At 43.1% G+C, this 27,665-nt stretch overlaps 1 protein-coding gene and 1 pseudogene across 1 annotated transcript; both read left to right on the top strand.

Moving 5' to 3' along the window:
- The first annotated feature begins 412 nt into the window (after positions 1 to 412).
- c1ql4b (complement component 1, q subcomponent-like 4b) lies at positions 413 to 26,485 on the top strand. Its single transcript, XM_023991840.2, has 2 exons — positions 413 to 1,146; positions 23,315 to 26,485. Exons 1-2 carry the CDS (start codon positions 601 to 603, stop codon positions 23,492 to 23,494), a joined length of 726 nt encoding a protein of 241 aa, XP_023847608.1. The 5' UTR covers positions 413 to 600; the 3' UTR covers positions 23,495 to 26,485.
- On the top strand, positions 18,903 to 18,959 carry LOC111971041 (U7 small nuclear RNA; annotated as a pseudogene).
- Positions 26,486 to 27,665: the final 1,180 nt, after the last annotated feature.

Genomic DNA, 27,665 nt, shown 5'->3' with positions numbered 1-27,665 from the left:
CTCTAGTCCTCCAAAGATAATAACATACTACTTTTGATATCAGTGAGATCTTTACTGAAAATAGGGATGAAAAAAGTGAATAAATATTGCTTTGCTGACGAAAAGTCCAATCTTCAAAAATAGATGTGAAGAAAAAGGTGTTGAGAAATCCAAAGATAAACATAGTCATTTTTGACATTTTTATTTATGGAATGGAAAAACATGTTTCTCCTCCTGACATTTGACTTCAACAACTCCTGAGCTTTGTTGTTCCTTCAGTGTCCTATAACATCTCATTCCTTTCTTTACATTGAAATCTCCTGTATTTCCAGTCTCTCCTCATAACCCTCTTACCCTTTCACTCTCCCTCATTTACCCCTTCTTTCCCTTTATTTTACCTAACTACCTCACCTCCTACTCGCGGTGTAGAACCTCTCTGCCTCCTCCCCTATCCCCCTCAGCGCCTCTCTCTCACCATCTTTCCCCTTAGTTCCGGTTATCCCAGAGTTCATTCTGGCCGGCACCACCATTCCGGCCAAGGGGGAGGAGGACTTCCTTACGCTGGCCGCCACCCGGCTCAGCCGCAGGAAACGTGTCATCGGGGCAGGAGTGGGCGTGGCCATGGTGCTGGTTCTGCTGGTTGCCATCCCCTTATTGGTTCACACCACCAAAGGGGGCGCGTCTGGGGGCGGGAGCACCCACTATGAGATGCTCGGCAGCTGCAAGATGGTGTGTGACTCTTTCACCCCCCCACAGGGAAGCCACGAGCTGACTGCTGTCTCCCCCCAACCCCCAGACTTCACAGGGAGAAGGGGAAAATCTGGGTTTCGTGGGAGCCCTGGACCCCCTGGCCCCCCAGGCCRCAGAGGTCCCCCTGGAGAACCAGGCAAGCCAGGCCCCCCCGGGCCCGCCGGCCCTGGCCCAGGGGGCTACGTCCCCTCCTTCTACAGCCCCAAGATTGCCTTTTATGCAGGCCTCCGTAAACAGCATGAAGGGAGTGAAGTGTTGAGGTTTGACGACGTGGTGACAAATGTGGGGAACTACTATGAACCCAGCACTGGCAAGTTCACCTGCCCCCTACCTGGCATCTACTTCTTCACKTACCATGTCCTGATGAGGGGCGGAGACGGGACCAGCATGTGGGCCGACCTGAAGAAGAATGGACAGGTGAGTCAGAGAGGAGTGTATTGTTGTGTGTGCGTGTGTATTTGGGGGAATTGGCTGCTCAGTTTCTCAATAAATGTCACTACAGTTTCCATTAAAAAATAAAGAATTCTAGACAGATGAGCACTCAATTGTTCTTACACTAAAACAGTTCAACAGTTCTATAATAGTATGAGAAACTCCGATCTGCCTATGCCTTCTTGTATCACTTCTTCTTCCATTATTCTCTAATGTGTGTTTCTCCTTGTCATAGGCCTCTCTGAAAAATAGAAAGGGTTATAATGGGTATATTGTTAGAGTTGTATGCATATGTGTCTTCAGTCTCTGTCGGTAAGGCATGGTGCTTGTAACGAATGCCAAGAGTCGTGGGTTCGATTCCCGCTGGGGCTACCCATATGTCAAATGTATTCGCGCATGACTGTCAGTCACTTTGGATAAAAGTGTCATTATTATTATATTATTAAAGGAAAGGTCTGATTATAGGCAAGATTTAGAAATTTATCAACTTGTTTTCCTAATTAAATATCCAAATACCTTGTAAAAAAACTATTCTGGTAGGAAGTTTAACCAGAGGACCTGAATTTGACACAGGTACACTCAGAGAGTATTATTGTTCAAACATGAAGGCACAGGTAAGAGCAGTGGAACTCTTACATATCCCAATCAACTTCAAAGTATGCTAGGCCTAAACGTTCTAAACCCTCAACACGTACTATTTAGCTATTGCTAGTCCAAATGAGGTGGGCCGAGTATTCTATTATTGGTAAGATGTTTGAAGGATGACTTAGCAAAGCAATCAAGATTAAACATAAAAATGGGAAAGAAGGAATGTTGAAGTAGAGATTATTATGAGAATAAAATAACTCATTCAGCATTTGAATAAGAACAAGTAAGCCCTCACTTAATAGAAGATAAACAAGTTTTACGCTTTGTCAGGTTCCACCTCCTGATTTGGGCAGCAGGAGAGAAAGAGAGAGAATGCAGTGACAGCTAAGCGATCAAGAGGATAACGATCCTCCACATCTCTGTGGAGTGCCGCCAAAACGCAACAGCTGGCTACTGTCCTCTGAGGATCTCCAGCTTTAACATCAATAAATAAACAAGCACAAAAAAAAGCCCCAAAAAAGGCTTGAAAGTTGCCCATCTGGAGATGCATGACAAGCTTGAGGGATTAAACCCTGACTCGATGAGGTTCGATTTTGACATGTGTGGTGTGGAACAGAAGAACGACACAGAGGGATTTACCAGAGAGGAATAGAATAAGACTCATTGTTACCAGCCAAATCAGCCTGAGTGTTTGGATGAAACACTGGTGTTTGGTTTCTTTACACATAATTTACAGGCTGTATAGTCAGGCAGCGGTGTGTTACTGAGTCGACCGCGACCCTGATAGCTACTGCTTTTTCATGAAAGATTGGTAGGCATGGACAACTTGAACTATCCGTCATAAAATCTCTGTAAAACTGTCTTCAGTGGAAACGCTAGAGTTGAAGATTTCTTACCTTTAGTCTCAAGATTTCTTACACCTTGTCAACTAGTACAAACAACCAGATCTAAGTGTAAGGGATCTAACCTGTCTTCATCAGACAGTTTTCACTGGGTTGAATATATACAAGTTCTAGAGAATTTGGCAGTACCTCCAACCTGACTCACAACCGCAGACCACATGTGACCACGCCAGCCCAGGACCTCCACATCCGGCTTCTTCACCTGCGGGATTGTCTGAGGGGGTGCTGAGGAGTATTTCTGTCTGTAATAAAGCCCTTTTGTGGAGAAATACTCATTCTTATTGGCTGGGCCTGACTCCCCAGTGGGTTGACCTGGCTACCAAGTGGGTGGGCCTATGCCCTCCCAGGTCCACCCATGGCTGCGCCCTTGCCCAGTTATGTAAAATCCATAGATTAGGGCCTAATTTATTTATTTTAATTGACTGACTTCCTCATATGAACTGTATCTCAGTAAAATCTTTGAAATTGTGCATGTTGCATTTATATTTGTGTTCAGTATAAATGTTACCTACCCAATTGGTGGTGGAATGGATGAGTTCAGGTCAGGCACATACAGTATTTAAACATTTTATTAGTTACCATTCATTTCACAAGTTTAGTAAATAAAAATGTCTATAATTTTTTCTCCTCGGATCCTGTACCACCTTGGCACTTCTCCCAGCTTCCCCAATACACCCGTAACACGAGGTATTTATTTGACCAGGTCTATTAAGAGGTAGATTCCGCACTGCCTCCCCAGTCATCAATTTGACAGTGGGTGTATAAAGTACACAGTAAAGAAGACAGGAAAATGCCAGGCATAATTGGCAGACCTGGTTTGTCGTGTGCCGTCACTGAAATTGTCATTCCTGTCCTGTCCCGCTGTTAAATCATTCATGGCCTTTAGATTAGAACCTCTCCCATCCACCTGTGCGTCCCTTCTCACACACACACACCTCACACACACACCACACACACACACACAAGTGCCCCCCCCCCTCCCTCTGGTCTCTTCTGGCTTGTCTATTGGCGTGCCCATTAATTATTTTTTCCATCAACTGAATTATTTAACCTAATTCAGTGCCCATCCCCCCTTCAGAGGCCCACTCCACTTCGTGGTCCCACTTTGCAGTGAATAGACAAGTGCTCTCGTAGGGGAGCTAACCGATTGGGTCAATTAGAAAACACAACCCTGGGAGAACATCGTATAGCCACAGCTAGAGACCAACGGATGAACATCAAAGTTACAGCAAGGAGTACCAATATCAATGTCAATGTTTGGTAGTTGCAATGTGTAGGCATACTGTTTGGATTGTGTCAGAAATGGAAAATTGTGATGTGTCCATTGTGATGTTCAATTTAAGTTGTTGTACCTGTCCTTCTGAGTTTCCTAGTCAAACTGTAGTTTTATGTAAAAATTATGTAATAATAATAATGACTTTATTTGTATAGCGCTTTTCAATACAAATAAAAGTGCTTCATATCATAAAATAATAAAATAAAAGTAGTAACAAAGCAACAGACCAGAGGAAAGAGAGTGAAAAAAGATAGCTAATTAAAATCATACATTAAAAGCATCTCTGGCAGACCATTCCAAAGTCTAGGGGCCCTAATCGGAAAAATGCCTGGTCTTTCGTTTTCAAACTAGACTTTGGAATGGTCAAAAGTGCCCTGCCAGAGGATCTCAGGCTGCGTCCTGGCTCATAGGGAGATAAAATATCTGAGATATACGATGGGGCTAAACCAAGCCAAACCTTAAACGTTCTGAATCTATTCCAACAGTGACTGGTAGCCAGTGTAGAGAAGCTAAAATAGGTGATATGGTTACATTTCCTGGTGCCTGTTAAAAGCTCAGCTGCAGAGTTTTAAACTACCTGTAGACGATGGAGTGATTTCTGACTGAGACGTATACAAAGAGTTACAGTAATTTAGGCGTGAGGAAATAAAAGCATATATCACTTTCTCCAGATCAGTGACTAAAATAAAATACTTGACTTTAGCTTTATTTCTTGGATGATAAAAGCAGGACTGGACAACATTCTTTACATGCAGGTTGAGGTTTAGTCAGGGTCAAAGAAGGTTTCTGGCCGTAGACTTTACTTTGGTGGACAAATGACCAAGGTTATTTACAATCTAGGTTCTAGCAAGGTGGGGGCCAAATAAAACAACCTCTGATTTCGTATCATTGAGCTGGAGAAAATTGTCAGACATCCAACATTTGATGCCAGCAAGACACTTGTGGAGGATAGCCACGCTAGCTTGGTCACTGGGTCTGATTGGTAAATAAAGCTGTGTGTCATCTGCAGAGCAGTGAAACTGAATGTTATGATGTCACTAAGGGGAAGCATGTACAGGGCAAAAAAGGATGTACGTGTGATTTACATTGACTATAACTCAAAGGGCAGATCTAGGTGTCAACGCCACCCCCAGCTGTGGCGTTGACACAGAGATACGGTTTATCCACGGTAAATCAAAGGGAGGTGGGATTAAGACACAACTGGGGGTAGGTAACGGGAGGCAGGCTGCAGACAAGTGGGGAGACAGAGAGATCAAGGGAGGAGAGAAAGATGGATGGATAAACAAAGGAGAGTGGACATACGGGATGAGAGACACACTGCTACAGCGAGGCCAACATGAGAGCACTGGATCAGATCAACATAAAGAAGACAGATGAGGAGGGATAGAATGAACAGAGGAGGAGAGATGGCGTGAAAGAGAAGGCCAGTGTAAAGACAGAAAGGTGGAAGAAATTCAAATGATTAAAGACCTTGACAGTTGTAAATCTCTGAATATCTGATATTGCTAGATGGATGATGAATTCTTCACGTTTGCTCCTTGACATATTTTCCAGTGTGTCCAGTGTGTCRAGTGTACCTATTAGACATCTATGGAAGGAAGTTATATTATGTCTGATCACAGCTCACAACTGACAAGCCTGCATACCCTAGTGAGCTGTCAGATCTCCTCTCTCCATGTTTCTTGAGCCACCAACAGATTTTTGTTAAAGTAAGTGACCTTTCCCATGGATCTATAATTTACAACCAATATAGATTTTGCCCTTTGCGATGATGAGCTGGGAGTGGGATTATCATTCATATTTATAGCCGGTATGGAATGCATGGATTGGTCATTTTGGGAGTGTCTAGGCCTGGCCTGTCCCATGTTGGCCCCATATTTCTTCTATATAATAGTTTATGATGAGTACAGTACAGTGTTTAAAGAGCTGCTGCTAAACCATTTAGACCCAACATGTCTGCTCAGTAGCATTGTGCCTCCTGTGACACCGTGTCCCCATTACAGGACTGTGGCATTTGGTTTGATTTGACCTATTGGAGAAAGAGACCTGGAGACAGACTGAGCACTAATTAAGCCCAACATAACATTGGAACCGCAGCCCCGCTTCCCGCTTCGCACGGCTTAGCCCTTTGCACACCTCACAGAGGACATAGGCTACTGGAGAGCTAGAGAGAGTATTTTTCCATTCAGTTGAACTTTAGGCTATACATATCAATGTAGTTATACCATTTTGATCCAAAACATAGTCATGTTCACTTCAGAAGGGATCCGGTCCAACATCAAGTTAATTAGCTCATTAATTAATGATGCTAGTAGCTAATTTGTGGACAACTGTGTGAAGCGCTAGATCTCATTTAGTGGGCCTGATGTATCCGCTGTCAGGATTAGCAGCTACTAATTACCATCGGTTTCAGTGGAGGTGTTAGTTTAGTACAGCCTTCCAGATACTATCTGCTACACAGGACTTAATGACTACATTTGTTTTGACGTTCCCTTTCTTGTCATCCGGAGTTTGTAGAACATGCACGTGGTTTGAAACTGCAACAGCAAAGCTTTGGTATAAGTGTATATTCATAACACTTCCTTGGAAGTGACATTGCTGCGTTTTATGTTAGGGCACATTTTCCAAGCAATGGTTCTTGTCATTCATTTGACTTATGAAAAAAAAGATCTGTTTTTGCACTTTTCCCCCTTGGGATTTGAACCCACGACCCTGACGTTGCAAGCACCATGCTCTACCAGCTGAGCCACACAGGAGGACATTCATGAATCAGTACACCACAAATGCAGTTTTGCTGTGTGTTTCTTTCTCCCTCACGCACTCACTCACACACACACTTGTATGCACGCACGCACGCACGCACGCACGCACGCACGCACGCACGCACGCACGCACGCACCCACACACACACACACACACACACACACACACACACACACTATATGTCCATACATTTCTCTAATCATCACTGGCCTTTATACAGTGCAGACTAATAGGCATCCCTTCTCTTCCTTTTCCGGTCTTTTGTCTTGTCTTTGTTTTCCTTCTCATTTTGCCTCACACTTCAATAGTTCATCCCAAAGGTTGGGTTTTCTCATTGAGGAGTGTTCAAATGTCAGGATGGTTTTGATAAAGACCATTTTCTGTGTACGGGAGGATATAGAGCATTTAGCCCTTAGAGATCATGAACGTGTATATGACGTTGGAAGTATAACATTTGCCAGAATAGACAGTGAAGGCTAAAAGTATGGCATTAACCCATGACTCATGGTATTATATAATGAGGGAACTAAAGATAGCCAATGAAGAATTTCTCCCCACCATGACAGCTTGATCCCTTTATGAAAATGGCAGCAGTGTGAGATGTCTTTGGATTGGCTGAACATGTGAGGTAAATGTTTAATCAGTCACGTGATGTTTGCAAGACCCAACCACACTTTTATTTATTTTATTTTATTTCACCTTTATTTAAGCAGGTAGGCCAGTTGAGAACAAGTTCTCATTTACAACTGCGACCTGGCCAAGATAAAGCAAAGCAGTGCAACACAAACAACAACACAGAGTTACACATGGAATAATCAAACATGGAGTCAATAATACAATAGAAAAAGTCTATATACAGTGTGTGTAAATGAGGCAATAAATAGGCCATAGTGGCGAAATACCTACAATAAAGCAATTACACACTGGAGTGGTAGATGTGCAGAAGATGAGTGTGCAAGTAGAGATACTGGGGTGCAAAGGAGCAAAATAAATAACAGTATGGGGGATGAGGTAGTTGGATGGGCTATTTACAGATGGGCTATGTACACACACATAGATAGAATTGTAATCAGATGATATGGAGGAGAAAACACTGGTTAGCAAGGTCCAAGAAAATGTGTGTGTGTGCATGCATGCTTGTGTCTGCCTGCCTGTGTGCATACTTGTGCATCTACCTGCCAGCATACGTGTTTGTATTGGTAAATATCGCAAGGATCCCAATATTTCCAAATTGTCAATAGGGGGTAGCAAATGACCTGTGACTGACTGTCACTTAACTTAATGTCATTGCTCAATCTATTGCTGCTTTATAGTTGATGCGCTTCAGGTAGAGTCGTCTGTAGCTGAAACTCCTTCATATCCAATTGAACAGTCTCCACCATTGGTACGTCCCAGCCCAGAGCCAATTAGGGACTTTCTAATCAACGTCTTCACCTTAGGTCCAGAGTGTCATGACAATATATTAACATTTAGCATGCCAAATAGGGGTCAGACCCACATGGTTGCTAAAGGTTTTCCACAACCACCACCCTAATGGTAACAGAGCACACCTTAACGCTGACCAGAGAGAGAGAGAGACAGACAGACAGACAGACAGAACAACAGACAGCAGGGACAGACAGACAGACACAGACAGACAGAGCAGACAGGACAGACAGACAGACAGACAGACAGACAGACAGACAGACAGACAGACAGACAGACAGACAGACAGACAGACAGACAGACAGACAGACAGACAGACAGACAGACAGACAGACAGACAGCGAGAGACAGACAGGACAGAGAGAGCGAAGAGATAGACAGAGAGAGAGAGAGAGAGAGAGAAGAGATAGACAGACAGAGCGCCATAGCATTGCATAAACTGGATATTTCCATCAGTTCTCCCCCCTCCTCGACCCCTGCCTCTCTGCCCATAGTGGTCCCACAGGTGAGTTTAAAGAGACCCTCTCAATCTTCTCGCTCCGCTCTGAGAGGTCTGTACATCACGGTGAATGAATCCTGTCAGTTTATTACCAGAGGAGCAGGGCACCACTGAAAAACACCAAAATAACAGAGACTACGCAGACCCCACCTCCCCAGTCTCATTCTTGCCCCCCTGAAATAGGCTCGCTTGATCAGTTTGTTACCAGTGGGCTCCCTCCCTCCCCATACTCCAGCCCCCCTCCAGTTTGGCTCCCCTCACCCATCTTGTGCTTGGACTGTTAAAGTGGCACGCAGCTGCTCCCTCCTGTGGTCTCATTCTAAATCTCTCTCACTTACCCTCGTTTTCACCATCCCTCTCCTCTCGTTTCTCTTTACCCCATTCCCTTTTCCCCTGTACTCTCCCGGCTCTCCTTCTCTGCCTTCTGCTCTCCACGGACTCTCTGTCTCCACCTCCCTCTCTCCTCTCGGTGTCTTTAGCTCCTTCCCTTTGTCCATCTCTCTCTATCTCTCTCCCTCTCCTATTTAATGGTGCCCCAATAATGAAAAGTGGAGGCAGTGTTATCCTCCCTGTCGTCCCACGGGCCCGCCTCTCCCCAGCAGCAGCTCAAGTCGGCACGTCATTTGGCCAACAGACAGGAATTCACTCCCTTGTCGATATCAATCTCCACTGCAGTTGACAATAATCCCGATTTGCCTTTCTCTCTTTCACACTCCCACTGCTCCCCCTCCTCCCCTCTTAGAGAAAACAAGGTTTCATTTTGATAGTTACTGGGTGAGAGCCCAAACTGAGATTCACTGCTCTGGTTCTCTAATCAGACTGCTCCGCCTGTTCCCTTTGTGTAAATTCTGGTACGGTAACAGTTATGGTGGTAGTATTTACAATATGCTCTGTAATTGGTATGCTCTATTTATTTATACAAATTACTAATTTCTCGTTGCTGTTTGACCATGCACTTACTTTAGAGTTGAGGGTAACATCATAAATAAGACCCTACATACAAAATGCACCTTTGCATGATTCACTATTTCTTCTAAAATAAGTTGAAATTGAAAAACTTTTGTGTTCACACGAGTATTTGTTTGATTTAGAACTGCACAGGACCAAGAAATAAAATCTAAACTGAAATTTAGATTTTTTTACTTCAAAGAAATGGCCAGGACTAAATTATTCAAAATTCAAAATTGGTTGGAGGGAATAATTCTAATTTAATGTGTTGTGTATCTCACCTGTGGTAAGTTGCAGGTGCCTACAGGGTAAAAGTAGCCATTTTAACCAGTTTTGAAAGGAAAAAACAGAACATTCCGCTCCATTGTAGTGAAAAGTTGAAATATATTTGACTTCATCAGTACATGTATTCTCATTTTCATACATTGGTTTCACCAACATGGTTTTTAAATGTTACACCATGACGCTTCATTGTTGGGCAGAATTGCTGTTGAGCCACTAGGTTATATTAGTACAATGCAACTATACATTAATCATAAACATTACACATTAAATGTCAGCGACTGAATATATTTTCTGCTGTCTGAGCCTTGGTGAAGTAATGTCCCCTATGGCTCTGTGCCAGAAGTCATAAATAACCAGGCCTCCTTATCGCTAGCAAATATAATTAGCTGAATGCCATGTTTAAAGGGTCATTGCAGGGAGGAGGGGTACACGCCAGCACTGTCACAGCCCTTGTTATGACCCTTTAAAGGGATACTTTGGTATGTTGGACTTGGGAGCCAGATGAACTCATGTATACCATTTTGATGTCTCTGCATGCAGTTTGAAGGAGGTTGAAGGTAGCATATTGGTAGCTTTGCGATATTCAAATAGACAGAACGCTCATGCCATTTGACCTTGAATTCAAAACTGGGCAGTGTCATACGTTAAGTAAAAGCTGGCCAATTGCTCTGAAAGCTTGGCATTGGGAAATTCAGGGCTGATACTAATAACCAATATTTTCTTGACCATGATGGCTAATAAGATGCTTTACTATTTCATATTTCTTATGAAAAAGATTCTCAGAAACCATTTTTATGTTGTTATTTTTTGTTGTTGCCATTATCGGCCAATACTGATATGGCGATATATCGTCTGATACTATTAATGATATCGCCTGATAGACTATATATCGTATGATACCAATGTGACCAACAATCATGACATGCCTACTGACTAGCTTTGGTTCGTAGTTGTATTGCTACCACATTTCTACACAAATGTCCCACCTGTGAACCAGGAATGACCAAGTGCTACCAAGAGAGAATGACAGATTAATAATTAAAAGGATGTGGCAAGGCCCATACCAAACTAGAATACTAACCTTAACCCTAAACCACAACAACCCAGTGTAGATTAACATAAGCCGCCTAGCTATACATCTATGGAAAAAGGTTCTCCTGGAAAGGTTCTCCTCCTTGCCCGCCCCTCAAAACACAACTCAGAGAATGTCAGGGGATTAATGCCACTCAACCATGTAGACAGATGTTGGAATTGACAGCAAGTCAGCCTCTCCGTTCTCAATTTTGTTTACACAAAACCACATCACAGATCCTCCTCACGGGAGTCATTCATTTCTCTCGGAGAACAGGAAGTCTATAGAAGATGGAAAAAGATCTTTAAAAGATGCAATTCCTTTATGTGTCTCCAGTCTACCTGAGATACATAAAAAAAAACAATATAGATGACTAAAGAAAATACTACTAGTCCAGCAGCTTTTATAGGACAACAGTGTGTGTAGCCAAGCATAGATTTTTATTCTGACCTCCCGCCACTGTTTCAGGAGACCATCTGACCGCAGTAGCCTATTCTGTGGCCCCATTTATTGTGATTGTATGGAGTTATTGAGGAGTGGGAGCCATTAAGGAGGGAGCTGCCATGGCTGTTCGACTACCAATTACCGAGCCCTGTAGCCTCTGGAGTTTGGGGGGGGGGGGGGTGTTTGGAGGGGGTCCCGGGAGACCTGGCACAGCAGCGCGCCGTTAATCAATCCAATTTAGACCGGACAGGGACACGCTTAGCCGCCGCTCCCGCCAACACTGCCATGGCAGGGGAAAAAACCTCAAGCGTGACCTGCATCTCATTCTGGGGAAAGGACAAAAAAAGATGGATAGATGGGTCCAGAATGAAGAGATAGTGAGGGGGTGCGGACGGAGGGAGGATGATCGAGGGGGTGTTAGGCGGAGAGGGAGAGACAGAACAATTAATGGAGTGATGTGAGTTGAATTAAAAACAACAAAGGAACGGATCGATTCATGTGAGTCTTTGGGAAGAAGAAAAAAGGCCCATGCAACAAGCTGTACATGGAAAGAGATATTCTGGCCTTTAGGAATATGGGAAACTATAGTGAGTAGCCTAATCAGTTAAATTGATGATATGTGCAAAAAAAAATCGTTATTGCCAACCAGGTTATGGAGAAATGGTTAGTTTCATTTGATATGTCTAAGCGATCATAGGGGACAGGGACTTGGTGACAGGTTGAGATGATGGAACATATCCTCAGCCAGGCCTAGGCCCTGGGAGAGAGACAAGGATGGAGTGAGGGTATCAGATTTGCATTAATTAATATAGATGCGCTAGTGTATTTAATTTTTCCACGATTAAATGGATCCCATGCTTGAGCAGTTGGCTATTTATCTGGTGATGTAACTATTCATTATAAGCAGCTTTAGTAATTAGGGCTACAAACAGACAATTAAGAAATGGCACAACTTAAGATGTAGTGCAACTCATTATAGGCCATTTGTGTACACAAAATGTGTATACCATGAGCAGTGTCTTTTCCTATGTTTTACCATGTATAATGAATATAAATGGAATATACTTTTATAATTGCTTGAGGCATACATATAAATGCATGACTGGTGAGAGTTGGTAAAATACCTAATTATTAAATAGGAAAGCAAAGCTCAGTTAAAACCATGTTCTAATCACATTAAGCTGATTTCTATATTATGACTATGAGGAACATTAAGATTGATGCTCTGTTGAAGCATGTCTTCCCTGACCCCAACTAAACCATCTAGGAGGCYCTCTCTATCATTCTTCCACTGCAACAGGTGCTGGACATCCCGATAAATCGAGTGTGAGGTTGTGTTCTCAATGAAGGCTCTGGGTCAAAGGTCAATACACAGCTCTTCTATTTAGAGCAATACATTGGACAGGAAGGCCTCTGTACCGATGACATTATACAAAGACCCCAGAGTGAAGGAGGAAATAATATTACACGGCTCGGAGAGAGAAAAGGGAATGAGATGGGAAATGGGAGGAGAGAGAGGGATMGAGAGATAAAAGATGGATAGAGGGAAGATTGGAGGAGGGAAGCTGAGAAAAAGAGAGAGGTAAAAATAAGAAATAGAGACAGTGGGGAAATACCCATATTCCTTCTTTTGGGCCATTAGTAGTGAATATTTATGATTTACAGTATGTGTGTTGGGGAGATAGTCTTGGAAGGGTAGTTGTAAATTAACACATAGGGATGAGCCATAATCGGCCCATATTCCCCCGTGTCCTTCTCATCCCAGTAATGAACATTTAGATGACCATGACGACCAAGGCTCAACCTCAGGCCATGATTACATTACAGACATGAGGCTAATGTACCACAGAGAGGAGAGTTAGAGTGGTTGCTCAGTGGAAAAGATGGGTCCGGGCCAGTGGGCAAGGTTGTCTGTGGTGGGGTGGTGTATGAGGAAGCAGAGACAGCAGGAAGGGTTACAAGGMGGCGTGGGAGTGCAAGAGTCTACATGTTTACATTTTAGTCATTTAGCAGACACMCTTATCCAGAGTGACTTACAGTTCGTGCATTCATCGCTCTAGGTGAGACAACCACATATCACAGTCGTAGTAAGTACATTTTTCCTCAATAAGGAAATTATCAGCAAAGTCAGTGCTCGTAGGAGAAGATGAGTGCAAGGAAATGGGTGTGGGATGGYATAAGACTGAGATGTCTTATTTAAGATACTCTTTGAAGATGTAGGGTTTCAGATGGTTTTGGAAGAGGGGCAGGTACTTAGCTGTCCTAGCATCACGGGGAAGCTGGTTCCACCCATAGAATAAGGATTTAGAATACTAGAATAGACATGAACCTTCTTATAATGGGATAAAGGTCAGCCCTTTTGATAGGTGAATTGGTCAAACATGGTTTGCCAGTACTGTAATAATGAATGTGAAGTATTTATCTGCACTGTGTATTTGTTAGCTAACTAACCAGACAGTTTAAGAGGATATTTCAAATTAACCACCAATATGCCAGCATTCCAATCAAACAATGCAGTGAATCCACAGCAATACACTGACTGAATTCAGTTGATGATAGGACTTAGACAAGTTGTAAATGCAACAAGTACTGACATTTTCCAAGAAAAACAATTTATACATTCTGTTTGTATATATTTTAGAGGCTATTTACACAGAAACTTGGTATGGAACCAATATAAACTGTATTTATAATTATATGACAATATTTTAAGTTGACAATAATTCCATTACACAATCTCTGATATATCGCGTGCCTTACTTTTATTTTATTGCATAAGTAAAATGCAACTTTGAAGGTTCATCCCACATAACAAATACCACAGTGCCCCTGCACACTGACTCTGTACCGGTACCCCCTGTATATAGCCTCGCTATTGTTATTTTACTGCTGCTCTTTCATTATTTCTTACTTTTATTTCTTACTTTTTTTAGCTATTTTCTAGTGGTGTAACGGACCTTAGTTGATCCGTGAGGATCACCCCCCACGGTTCGGCACGCATGTGAACCGCAGATCATTTGCAAAGTTTAACCATCATAGTGTGAAATACAGTTTTACTGTCGCTGTTACTTTTTAAAGTAATAATTCCCTAAATATCGTTGCAGAGTTGCAGTGAAAAGATAAAGACAAGACAGATGCGTGCTGTGTTTTACTCTGAAGCCTGAAGGTTGATTTGATTCTTTTTTAAGCAGTTGTGTGTACTGTTCACGTGAACCAGGCATGTTGAATCCCAATGAATCACTCGCGGATGCTCGCGTTGCAAAAAGCAAAGAAGAAAAAAGAGCAGTGACAGCCATGGCTAGCGGAGGAGCTGAAGAACTGGAAAAGCCTCTCGCTTCATTCAAGTCTCATGTATGGGAGCATGTTGGTTTCCCTGTCAAATATGATGGAAGAAGGGTGGTGGACAACACCATTACGGTGTGTAGGCATTGTGCCACAAGAAAGCCGTATGATCATGGAAATACATGGAGCATAGCCACATATTTATAGCGTCATCACCCTGGTGTGTCAGTGACGGGAGCCCAACTCAGCCAAGAGACAACAACTTCTCACCGCGGCATTTAAGCCCTTTGCTGCAGAATCAGACCGGACTAAAGCCATCACCAAATCTATTGGGATGTTTATCACTGCAGACATGAGGCCGTACTCTGTTGTGGAAAGCAAAGGGTTTAAAAATATGGTGAAAGTACTTGAGCCACGCTACGAAATCCCRTCACGCACCCACTTCAGTATGAAGATCATGCCAGATCTTAATGAACAGGAAAATATCAAAATTGTCGCCGAATTATCCAAGGCATCCTCTGTTTCCCTCACCACATACGGGTGGACRTCCAGGGCAACGGAAAGCTACGTGACTGTGACTGCTCACTACACCACAGAGGAGTGGGAGATAGGAAGTCCGGTGCTACAGACACGCCCCCTCTATGAGAGTCACACAGGCACAAATCTGGCGCAGGTACTGCTCAGAGCAGTAGCAGAGTAGAAGCTAGAGAGGCCCAATAGCAATATCCCAATCACCACAGATAATGCCAGGTAAATGCAGTGTTAGAAGCTGGACTGGGGCCACAGATAGCTTGCTTTGCACATGTGATCAATTTAGCATCCCAAAGGGGAATCTCAGTGAACCAGATGGACCGCCTCCTTGGGYGGATTAGGAAGGTGGTTTCCTTTTTCCACCGAAGCACAACAGCCGCTTAAAACCTCTCTGGGATATGTGGGACGCTAGCGTCCCACCTCGCCAACAGCCAGTGAAATTGCAGGGCGCCAAATTCAAACAACATAAATCTCATAATTAAAATTCCTCAAACATACAAGTATTATACACCATTTTACAGATAATCTTCTTGTTAATCCAGCCACAGTGTCTGATTTCAAAAAGGCTTTACGGCGAAAGCATACCATGCGATAAAATTAATCACTAACCTTTGATGATCTTCATCAGATGGCACTCATAGGACTTCATGTTACACAATACATGTATGTTTTGTTCGATAAAGTTCATATTTATATCCAAAGATCTCAGTTTACATTGGCGCGTTATGTTCAGTAATGTTTTGCCTCCAAAACATCCGGTGAATTTGCAGAGAGCCACATCAATTTACAGAAATACTCATCATAAACGTTGATGAAAGATACAAGTGTTATACATTGAATTAAAGATAAACTTCTCCTTAATGAAACCGCTGTGTCAGATTTCAAAAAAGCTTTACGGCAAAAGCACACCATGCGATAATCTGAGTACAGCGCTCAGCCACCAAAACAAGCCATACAGATACCCGCCAAGTTGTGGAGTCAACAAAAGTCAGAAATAGCGTTATAAATATTCACTTACCTTTGATGATCTTCATCGGAATGCACTCCCAGGAATCCCAGTTCCACAATAAATGTTTGTTTTCTTCGATAAAGTCCARCTTTATGTCCAAATACCTCCTTTTTGTTCTAGCGTTTAGTTCACTAATCCAAATGCACAAAGCGCATTTGACGGACGAAAAGTCGAAAAGTCAAAAAGTTCCATTAAAGTTCGTAGAAACATGTCAAACGATGTATATAATCAATCTTTAGGATTGATTATTGATTATTATTTATTTATCATAAATCTTCAATAATATTCCAACCGGACAATTCCGTTGTCAATAGAAAGGAAAGAGAACGACCATCGCGCTCAAGGCCACGCACGAGACACAACTAACGGCTTTCAGGCTGACCACTTGTTGAAACAGCTCTTATTCGCTCCCCTTTCACAATAGAAGCTTGAAACAACTTTTTAAAGACTGTTGAAATCTACTGGAAGCCTTAGGAAGTGCAATCTGACCCCATTTACACTGGATATTGGATAGACAAAGACTTGAAAAACTACAAACCTCAGATTTCRCCCTTCCTGGTTGGATTCTTCTCAGGTTTTCGCCTGCCATATGAGCTCACAGACATCATTCAAACAGTTCTAGAAACTTCAGAGTGTTTTCTATCCAAATCTACTAATAATATGCATATCCTAGCTTCTGGGCCTGAGTAGCAGGCAGTTTACTCTGGGCATGCTTTTCATCCGGATGTGAAAATACTGCCCCCTATCCCAAAGAAGTTTTAAGACCAAGCAAGAAATGCTACAGCTACCAACCCAKAAGCTCATACATGATGTCACAACAAGATGGAACTCCACTTATGACATGTTGGAGAGCTATCTTGAGCAGCAGGCAGCTGTATACTCTGCACTGACAGAGAAGACCCTGGAAAAAAATAAAGACATCGTCACCTTGTCTGATGATGACMTGAAAGTGGCAYAGGAGYTCCTCCAGGTGCTCAAACCCCTCAAAACGGTTACAACCCTATTGAGCACTAAAACGGCACCGTCTGGTCTGTGATCCTACCTCTGAAAACAAGGATTCTACAATCCATGGCCCCAAGTGAGGAAGACAGCACCATCACTAGAGATGTCAAGGCTGCCTTTAGACAGGACCTGAACCCCAGATACCCCCCTAATGTACAGGACTACCTTCATAGATCTACTGCACTGGATCCAAGGTTCAAGTCCCTGTCTCACCTAGACCCTACACCGGAGGACATACAGTGATCTCACCACAGACATTGAGGCCACTGAAGAGGTAAACAAATAAATAAAAGTGAATTACTTAAATAATAAATATACTGCAGTCTAATCTAAGTCTATGCTATTGCTATAAGAATCATCATTTTTGATTGGATAATAATGGCTTTTATTAAATGTTATTGCCACAATTATAGTTCTATGAAATATGAAAATAAATAATTTGTTTGTTTCATAGATCAAGTCATTTTTTCTGCAGGGTCAAGCCACAGAGCCGACCGGAGCAGACTCAGAGGCATCTCCTCCACAAAATAATTTGGCCATGAAGGAGCTTTTCGGGGAGACTTTTGTGASCAAGGACACAGGCAAGATGTTTGTCAACACCATCAAAGAGGAGGTGGCATCCTACAAGGCAGCAAGCGGCATTCCAGTGGATGGTGATCCAGGGCATGGTGAAACGCAATGAGTGTAAATACCCTCACATTGCCATGATGGCAAGATGCTACCTGGCTGTGCCTGGCACTTCAGTTCCTAGRGAGAGGGTGTTCTCCACAGCAGGGGACATAGTGACTGTAAAGAGGTCTTCCCTCTCCCCAGACAATGTAGACATCATCTTTTTGAAAAAGCAATGTGAAGTTATAAGCTCAGGTCTGCTTTGCTGCTTTCTTTTTTTACTTTGTATTGATGATGAAGACACAAGCTATTTTTACATTCACTATTGTTCAAAGGAAGAAGGTATCATGCCTCATATTGCACTTTAATTTAACAATTGAGTATTGAATATTTTATTTAAAAATGTTATTTAAACATTGAAAAGTTCCTTGCTTTAAGTGTTCTTTAAGTAATAAATGGAAAGCAAAGTTTCATTTGTCTCCCTTCTTTTTTTTTGCTGATCCGAAAWATMATCCAATCCGTGACTCAAAACCGTTTTGTGATCCGTTGCACCACTAGTATTTTCTTTAAACTGCATTGTTGGTTAAGGGCTTGTAAGTAAGCATTTCACTGTAAGGTCTACATCTGCTGTATTCGGCGCATGTGACAAATAAAATGTGATTTAATTTGATTTGAYTTTACTATAGAATACCACAGTACTTACTATATAATTATGTAGTAAACTGTAGTATACTGTAGAATACTATACTACACACTGTAGTAAACCTCAATCGTGTGTAGTACTTTGTATACTAGTAGTAGTAGTAGTAGTAGTATACTATACTAAACACTACAGTATTAGCAACACAAAAAAACACTGTAGTAAATACTACAGAAATGTCCACAAGAACACTACAGTCCACAAAACCCCCAAAACATTTAAACTATAGTAAATACTACAGTWTTTAATTTGCATATACACTGTGCGTTCCCCTCCTGCATATCCCAATTTGTCCCGCCCGTAAGTGAGAAACCTAAACCCAAGTATAGACAATATATTTTGTTCCCTACAGGTTATAGAAAAGAGTAGAAGCTCTGAACTCTTTGTCCTACCTACCTACAGGTTATAGAAAYTGTGATATTTTAGTATTTCTCCAGTAGGTTTCCTCAAGGAGAAAGCCCCCCACTTCATTGTCAAAGATAATAATACACAAACACTTTAGTAAATACTACAGTAGTGTCCCCCCCAAAACACTACAGTAAATACTACAGTATACTACAGTTTGCACAAACTCGACAGTAAATTCTACAGTATACCATACTACAGTCCGCAAAACACTTCAGTAAATACTAGTCTGCAAAAACACTACAGTAGTTACTATAGTATGTACTACTCTTTTTTTACTACAGTATTTATACTATAGTAAACTGTAAATACTACAGTAAAGTATGCAAAAARACTACAGTATTCCTACCATAGTATACACAATAGTATTTTTTCATGTGGGATGACATAGCCCCTCTAGTTATTTAATAGGATCTCTATGGTTCCACCATTGGGGTGCCAGGACAGAGAAGAGCTTTGACTGGACTGAGCAGGAGCTGACCTCCTGTAGGGATGGGACAGCCAAGAGACCAGKAATATCACAACGGGGTGCTTGGGTTGGGATGRAGGGTTTGAGCATAGCCTGAAGGTGGGGATGGGCAGTTCCCCTTGCTGCTCAGTAGGCAAGCACCATGGTCTGGTAGTGGATACAAGCTTCAACTGGAYGCCAGTGGAGTGTACGGAGGAGCGGGGTGACATGAGAGAACTTGGGAAGGTTGAACACCAGACGGGCTGCTACATTCTGGATAAGTTGCAGGGGTTTGATGGCACAAGTGGGGAGCCCAGACAACAGAGAGTTGCAATAGTCCAGATGGTAGATGACAAATATCTGGATTAGGACCTGCGCCGCTTCCTGTGGGAGGAATGTACTCAACGGATATTGTAGAGCATAAACCTGCAGGAGTGAGTCACTGCTTTGAAGTTTGCAGAGAATGACATGGTGTTGTCCAAGGTCATGCCAAGGTTCTTTGTACTCTGGGAGGGTGACACCGTGGAGTTGTTGACCGTGATGGAGAGGTCTTGGAGCGGGCAGGACTTCCCCGAGAGGAAGAGCAGCTCTGTCTTGTCGAGGTTGAGCTTGGAGTGGTGGGCTGACATTCAAGCTAAGATATCTGCCAGACACACAGAGATGCATGTCGCCACCGGTGTGTCAGAAGGGAGAATGAGAAAAGTAGTTGAGTGTCATCTACATAGGAATGATAGGAAAGACCATCAGAGGATATGCCGGACCTGAGTGACGGTGCATAGGGAAAAGAAGAAAGGGCCTAGAACCGAGCCCTGGGYGACACCAGCAGAGCATCCTGCCAGGTAGGATGCCATCCAGGAGTGTGCAGAGCCTGAGATGCCCAGCCCTGACAGGGTGGAGAAGAGGATCTGATTGTTCACGGTGTCAAAGGTAGTGGATAGATCTAGGAGGATGAGAAGAGAGGAGAGCGAGTCAACTTTGGCAGAGCGGAGAGCCTTCGTGACACAGAAGAGAGCAGTCTCAGTTGAGTGACCCGTCTTGAAGCCTGACTGGTTAGGGTCAAGAAGATCATTCTGAGAGAGATAACGAGAGAGTTGGTCAGAGACGCACGCTCAAGAAGGGATACCGGTATGTAGTTTTGACATCAGAGGGGTRGAATGTTGGTTTCTTGAGGAGGAGAGCGACTCTGGTCATCTTGAAGTCAGAGGGGACGGAACCAGTGGTCAGGGATGAGTTGATGAGGGAAGTGAGGAATGGGAAGTCTCCATAGATAGTCTAAAGAAGGGAAGAGAGGATGGGGTTGAGAGGGCAGGTTGTCGGGTGACGACATCAATAGTCACAGGATTTCAACTGGAGAATGAGTGGAGAAAGAGGTCAAGGCATATGGTAGTTCTGTGTGAGGAGGACCAGTGGACTCAGTAGGCTGAGTGAATGAGGAGCGAATGTCGTCAACCTTTTTTTCYAAGTGGTTGACAAAGTCGTCAGAGAGGGAGTAGGGAGGGGGAGGAGGTGGAGGATTAAGGAAGGAGGAGAAGGTGGAAAAGAGTTTCCCAGGGTTGGAAGCAGAGGCTTGAAATTTAGAGTGATAGAAAGTGGCTTTAGCAGTGGATACAGAAGAAAAGAAGGTAGAGAGGAGGAAGTGGAAGGATGATAGGTCCGCCAGTGTTTAGTTGTCCTCCATTTTTGTCCAGCAGCCGCAGCCTTGTTCTGTGGGCATGCAGTGAGTCACTCAGCCACAGAGCAGGACGGGAGGGTCGAGCCGGCCGGCAGAAAAGGGAACAGTTAGAGTCAAAGGAGGGAGAGTAGGCTCGTCGAGGCAAAGTTAGGAGAAAGGAGGGAGAAGGATTTAGCAGGAAGAGATGATAGGATAGAAAAGAAGAGAATAGTGGGAGAGAGAGAGAGAATATTGTGATGGCACATGACCATCTGGGTAGGAGCTGAGCGGGTAAGGTTGGAGGAGAGAAGGAGAGAAAAAGAAACAAAGTAGTGATCAGAGATCTGAAGGGGGGGGGGTTGCAGTGAGATCAGTAGGCAAACAGCCTCTACTAAAGATGAGGTTAAGCGTATTGCCTGCCTTGCGAGTGGGAGGGGACTGAGAAAGTGTGATGTCAAAAGAGGCAAGGAGGGGAAAGAAAGAGGTGGAAAGAAATTAGATGAAGTCAGGAGTCGGGAGTTTGAAGTTGCCCAGTACAATGAGTGGTGAGCCATCATCGGAAAATTAGCTTATCAAAGTGTCAAGCTCATTGAAGAACTCTCCAAGGGCACCTGTTGGGCGATAGATGACAACAATGTTAAGCTTGAGTGGACAAGTGACAGTGACAGCATGGAATTCAAGTGAGGAAATGGACAGGTGAGAGAGGGGGAAAAGATCAAATCTCCTTTTAGGAAAAATGAGTAGCCCTATGCCAACACCACGAGGACCAGATGCTCTAGGACTATGAGAGAACACATAGTCAGATGAGGAGAGAGCAGCTGGAGAAGCAGTGTTCTCTGGGGTAATCCATTTAGGGACTGAAGGCCGACATTTTCACGCCCTGACCTTAGAGAGCCTTTTTAATTCTCTATTTGGTTAGGTCAGGGTGTGATTTGGGTGGGCATTCTAGTTTGTCTATTTCTTTGTTGGCCGGGTATGGTTCCCAATCAYAGGCAGCTGTCTATCGTTGTCTCTGATTGGGGATCATACTTTTCCCCACCTTAGTTTGTTGGATCTTGTTTTTGCATAGTTGCTGTCTAGCCCTGCAGAACTTTACGTTAGTTTATATATATWTTTTTTTGTGGTGTTCATCTAATAAAGTACAATGCACGCTTACCACGCTGCACCTTGGTCTCATTCCAACAACGAACGTAACAGAAGATCCCACAGGTACGTCCTGTGCCTACTCCACGCACGAAGCCTCCAGTGATGATCCATGGCCCGAAGCCTCCAGTGATGATCCATGGCCCGAAGCCTCCAGTGATGATCCATGGCACGAAGCCTCCAGTGATGATCCATGGCCCGAAGCCTCCAGTGATGATCCATGGTACGAAGCCTCRAGTGATGGAACCTCCGGAGACGGTCCACGGTCCGGAACCTCCTGAGACGGTCTACAGTCCGGAACCTCCGGAGACGGTCCACGGTCCGGAACTTCCAGCGACGGTCCGCGMTCCGGAGCCTCCAGCGACGGTCTGCGGTCCAGAGCCTCCAGCGATGGTCTGTGGTCCATAGCCACCAGCGACGGTCTGCGGTACAGAGTCTACAGCGACGGTATGCAGTCTAGAGCCTCCAGCAGGGATTCCCAGTCCGGAGCCGCCTGCGAGGGTTCCCAGTCCGGAGCCTCCAGCGACGGTCCCCAGTCCGGAGCCTCCAGCGACGGTGCCCAGTCCGGAGCCTCCAGCGACGGTGCCCAGTCCGGAGCCTCCAGCGACGGTCCCCAGTCCGGAGCTTCCAGAGACGGTTCCCAGTCCGGAGTCCGCGACAACGATCTACGGTCCGGAGTCCGCGACGATCCACGGTCTGGTTCCTCCGGCGACGATCCACGGTCCGGTTCCTCCGGCAACGATCCACGGTCTGGTTCCTCCGGTGACGATCTACAGTCCGGAGTCCCCGGCGATGATCCACGGTCCGGTTCCTCCGGCAATTATTATTTTTTTTTGGTGTTCATCTAATAAAGTACGATGTACGCTTACCACGCTGCACCTTGGTCTCATTCCAACAACGAACGTAACAGACATAGGCTGAGATATTACATTATATAGTACTGTACATGTATAAACACATCACAGCCAAATGAATTAGGTCTTTTTTCTGGATTAAATACATGCAATTAGATTATGTGCTTTCCATGTCTGTATTATTTATCCACTTGTCTACTTAGTCACTTTCTCCAACCTACCACCCCACCCCACCCCCCCTTCTCTGTCTCTTTCTCTCTCTTTGTCCCTCTCTGTCTCTCCGTCTCTCTTTCTCTCTTTGTTCCTCTCTCTCTCAGGTGAGGGCCAGTGCCATAGCCCAGGATGCTGATCTGAACTATGACTATGCCTCCAACAGTGTCATCCTGCACCTGGACGTGGGGGACGAAGTGTGTGTGCAGCTCGATGGGGGTAAAGTCCACGGAGGAAACACCAACAAATACAGCACCTTCTCTGGCTTCCTCATCTACCCTGACTGATGGCATTCATGCGTTACACATACACACACACAAACATACAACCACACAAACAAACAATCTCCCAGGCAAACATATACAGCACCTTCTTCAGGATTCTCATCCAACCTGATTCTCTAAACCTCTCTCTCTCTCTCTCTCTCTCTCTCTCTCTATTGCTAAAACACACACATTATTTAAAGGAACAGATGCAGTGGGAAAAGGAAAATGTATATTTGCTCTGTGTTTTTTATGTCTTTAAAAGTTTGGATAGTGGCCAAACCATAACATTCCAAACCAAGTGCAGTTAGAAGGCATCTAATGTGCAAGTGTGTATATAGAAATGTTAATTTAATATACACACCCACATGTCCATTCGTTTGTCGTGCTGCAGCACCCTTACTCCCCATGGCTATGGGTCCGCGGAGGTACTGCAGGGGGTCCGGTCCGCCTGCAGGTCTAAAGAAAGTATATATTTTACATTTAATTTTTTTTWAATTAATATTACTGTGTTGTGTAATTCTCATGATATCCCTGAATCACAGATATTTAAATTAAACTAGCATGTAAGTATGTGGTGATAAACAAGAATTATGTCAAGACAAAAAAATATATCATCTTGATATTGTGTATATTCTTAAAGTTACATACACTCCCCTCCATATGTATGTGGACAGTGAAGGATTTTTTTTTTTTAATCCAGCATTTTAGATTTGAGATATAATGTTTCATGTAAGGCGACAGTGCAGAATGTCACCTTTAATTTTAGGGTTATTTTCATACATATCCGTTTTACAGTTTAGAAATCAAAGCACTTTATGTATCAAAGCACTTTATTTATCCATTTGAATAAGTCATAAGTATTTGTACAAATTCACTTATTGTGTATTAAAGTAGTCAAATGTTAAAAGTATTTGGTCCCATAATCCTTGCACACAATGACTACATCAAGCTTGTGACTCTAAAAACTTGTTGTATGCATTTGCGTTTTTTGTGTGTGTGTTTTGGAGAGAAAAAAATTGCCCAATAGGGACTAGATACAAAAAGTGCTTTCATTTATTAACAGTAAAAGAGATAGCCTATGCATGAAAATACCCTCAAATAAAAGATGACATTCTGTACTGTTGCCTCATATGAAACATGTGTTCTCAAATCCAAAATGCTGGAGTATAGAGACAAATTTAAAAAAATGCAGCTTCACTGTCCAAATACATACGTATGGAGTGGAGTGTGTATATTCACTTCTGATGCACACACATCTGTGTATATGATCAGGTATGTGGAAGCATACATGACTCGCATGCGTTACATGCACACACACACACACAGAAATGCACACACACACACACAGTGATTAATTGACTTCCCCTATCTAGTGTTGCATTGACAGGAGCTGACCATTTCGACCACCAGTGTGGAATTGAGTAAAATAGTCTCAGAATGCAGACTGTAAATCGAACACTTCGAGCTTGGCTGCGAGGCCTCCCGCCTCCCTTCTTCGCTCCGAGATGGATTTCCAATACGGCTGAAGACACAAAACGAGAAAAGTCATGAATATATTGATCGGAGCTGATAATACACGCAACATCACGAACATCATCCAGTATGGTGTGTGTGTGTGTGTGTGTGTGTGTGTGTAAAGATAAGGATCATGTTGTTGTTAGTTTTACCCACATGGCCCCTGGCTACAGCTATGGGGGGGTCCCTAACACACAGGATATCAATGATGAGGCTTATGGCAGACAGAAACAGTATTTTTCCAGACCTTATGGCGGATGATAGAGCATCATCATGTTCCACTAATGATCCCAGACATCCTGTGTATAAACCCTCAACTGTTGGCGGGACTACTATAGGATTACTATTCCTATATTCACTTTACATTCAATTGATAACATAGCAATTTAAAATGGGTGTCAAATGCATACACAGAGATGGAGCTTTAGATCATACTGGTTATTTGTATATAGATGAGTCTTCTTTTCTTCAAAGGTAAAGCAGACGGTTTGTTTACAGGGTGGATATGGACATTGAGGATTCATCTTGTACTCTGTACAGAACTAGTTTCACATTTTCAAATATATGCTACCGTAGAGTGTCTTCAATGGAAATGTGCATCTTTGTGTGTTTTATTGAATGTACCATACATTACTAATTGTAAATGCAATCCAAATATGCAGGTTCAGGTTGATGCTGTCGGTCAAAGATGTTATGCAAACACTTGACAAAGTGGCAACGAGAATCTATAATGTTTCACTTGTGTTATCGATCAGAATGGATTTCATGGCATTTTCAGTGTGGCGACATTATTATCTTGTCATACCATAACAAAATACAACTATCTTTACATCAATGTAAATGCCCTGCCTAGACAATACCATGAAAAACAGATCCTCGCGACACGCATCTGTAGTTATAGCATCATACATGTACCTAATGTAAGTAGTTGTATATGTTACAGGACTTCAGAGGAGGGCTCTATTGTAACAAGTAGTTGTATTAGGAAAACCACAGAATAAACCACTGCTGCAGCAGGGATGATACTGCTACTCCATGTGTGTGCATTAATGTTACAACACAGTATACCGGTGTGTGTCGAGTCTCAGGTCCAACTACAGGACAGAGCTTTGGGCTTGATCTAGAGACAGAACACTGGTTATTATCAAACTGCATCAGTCAGATGAAAACATTATTCCTGTATTATACCTTAACGGACAGTATTGCAACAACGATCTACCATCTCATTTACACCAACGTAATGTACAGATTAGTTTGTGTGTGAGTGTACATGACCTCTCTCTGTGTCAGGCTGCATTCTGCTGTGTTCCCTGGCAGTAAACAATGTTAAATAACTTACTGTTGAAAAAGAGACCTGATTTTTGTTTTTGAACAGTATCAATTGATTGTTGTCACTGTACCTTGCAAGCTGAGCTGTGTGTGTATATTTTATGTATAATACTAAAAACTAATTCCTAAGACTATATATAAGACCTACAATAAACCAATGTGAAGACGCCTCTGAGTCACTCTCTGACTTACACTAATGCTGTCATTATTTACAATCCAAAAACGTTGTCAATTTGTTACTGCAGTAATTTATTTTCCTTTGTTTATGTGGTGAGTTGAAAACCAATGAATGTTACWGACTTAAGGACGAATATTGCATTTATGGATGTACATTGCATTCACAACTTAAACTCTCAGCTGCCACTGAAATAGCTACTGTTATCTCACATTTCACTATTATTTTAGTAAATTAGCATGAGCTGATGCTCACCTAAAAATGTTTGTAGAGGTGCTGGCTAWCCAAGAGTAAACTGTATAAAAATAAGTAAAGACGGTCGCTCACTCTATATATGCTCCCAACAATTTAATGGAAAAACCTAATAACCGAAATGTTGGCTTTATTTTTTATTTTTTTAATCTCACTATTACCACAGTTAGGTGATTCCTTACTCATATAAAATGACAGCATCCTGTCACTTAACCACTGAAACCACAAGCAAAACTCTACAATTACAGAATAGACCATTGTTCTGCTCCCACCCTCAGTGAACCAGTCTGAGGTATTGAAGTATTGGCTGAATGGAGGTCTCATCTTGTCAGAGTGAAAACAAGCAGACAGATCTTTAATTAAAGGTGAGTGGTAATAGTATTCTGGATGTAAATGTTTTAGCTGAATTTGGTGGCTATGGGAGACTGGGGGGATGGATAGTGGTGTAGAAAAGAAGGGGTGGGGTGTACCTTGGAAGTCTACCCTCCTCACACTCTCTCCTGGCAGATTCCAGTGTAAAGTTAATTGGACAGGGAGAAAGGGCTGAGGAGGGAAGCGTTCGGGCCCATTAGCAATCCCCCCGTGGAAGCTTGAGCCGAGAGGATCACAGACTCACAAATAGGAGGATTAAAATAATCAATAGGCTTCACACACACACACACACACACACACACACACACACACACACACACACACACACACACACACACACACACACACACACACTAGGGAAGGCCCACACAAACACCTGTCTCTTATACACATCTAGATGTGTATAAGAGACAGCACACACACAGTCTAGGGAAGGCCCACACACAAACCAGCAACACAAACAGAAATAAATACATTCTGTCTGGTCACATGCACACACCTATACACTCAAGACAGACAGAAATGTCAACTTTCAATTACTCACGTTGC

Source organism: Salvelinus sp. IW2-2015, linkage group LG1, assembly GCF_002910315.2.
Source record: "Salvelinus sp. IW2-2015 linkage group LG1, ASM291031v2, whole genome shotgun sequence".
NCBI lineage: Eukaryota > Metazoa > Chordata > Actinopteri > Salmoniformes > Salmonidae > Salvelinus > Salvelinus sp. IW2-2015.
The sequence above is the reverse complement of the archived record's forward strand: the minus strand, read 5'-3'. Positions and strand labels throughout refer to the sequence as shown.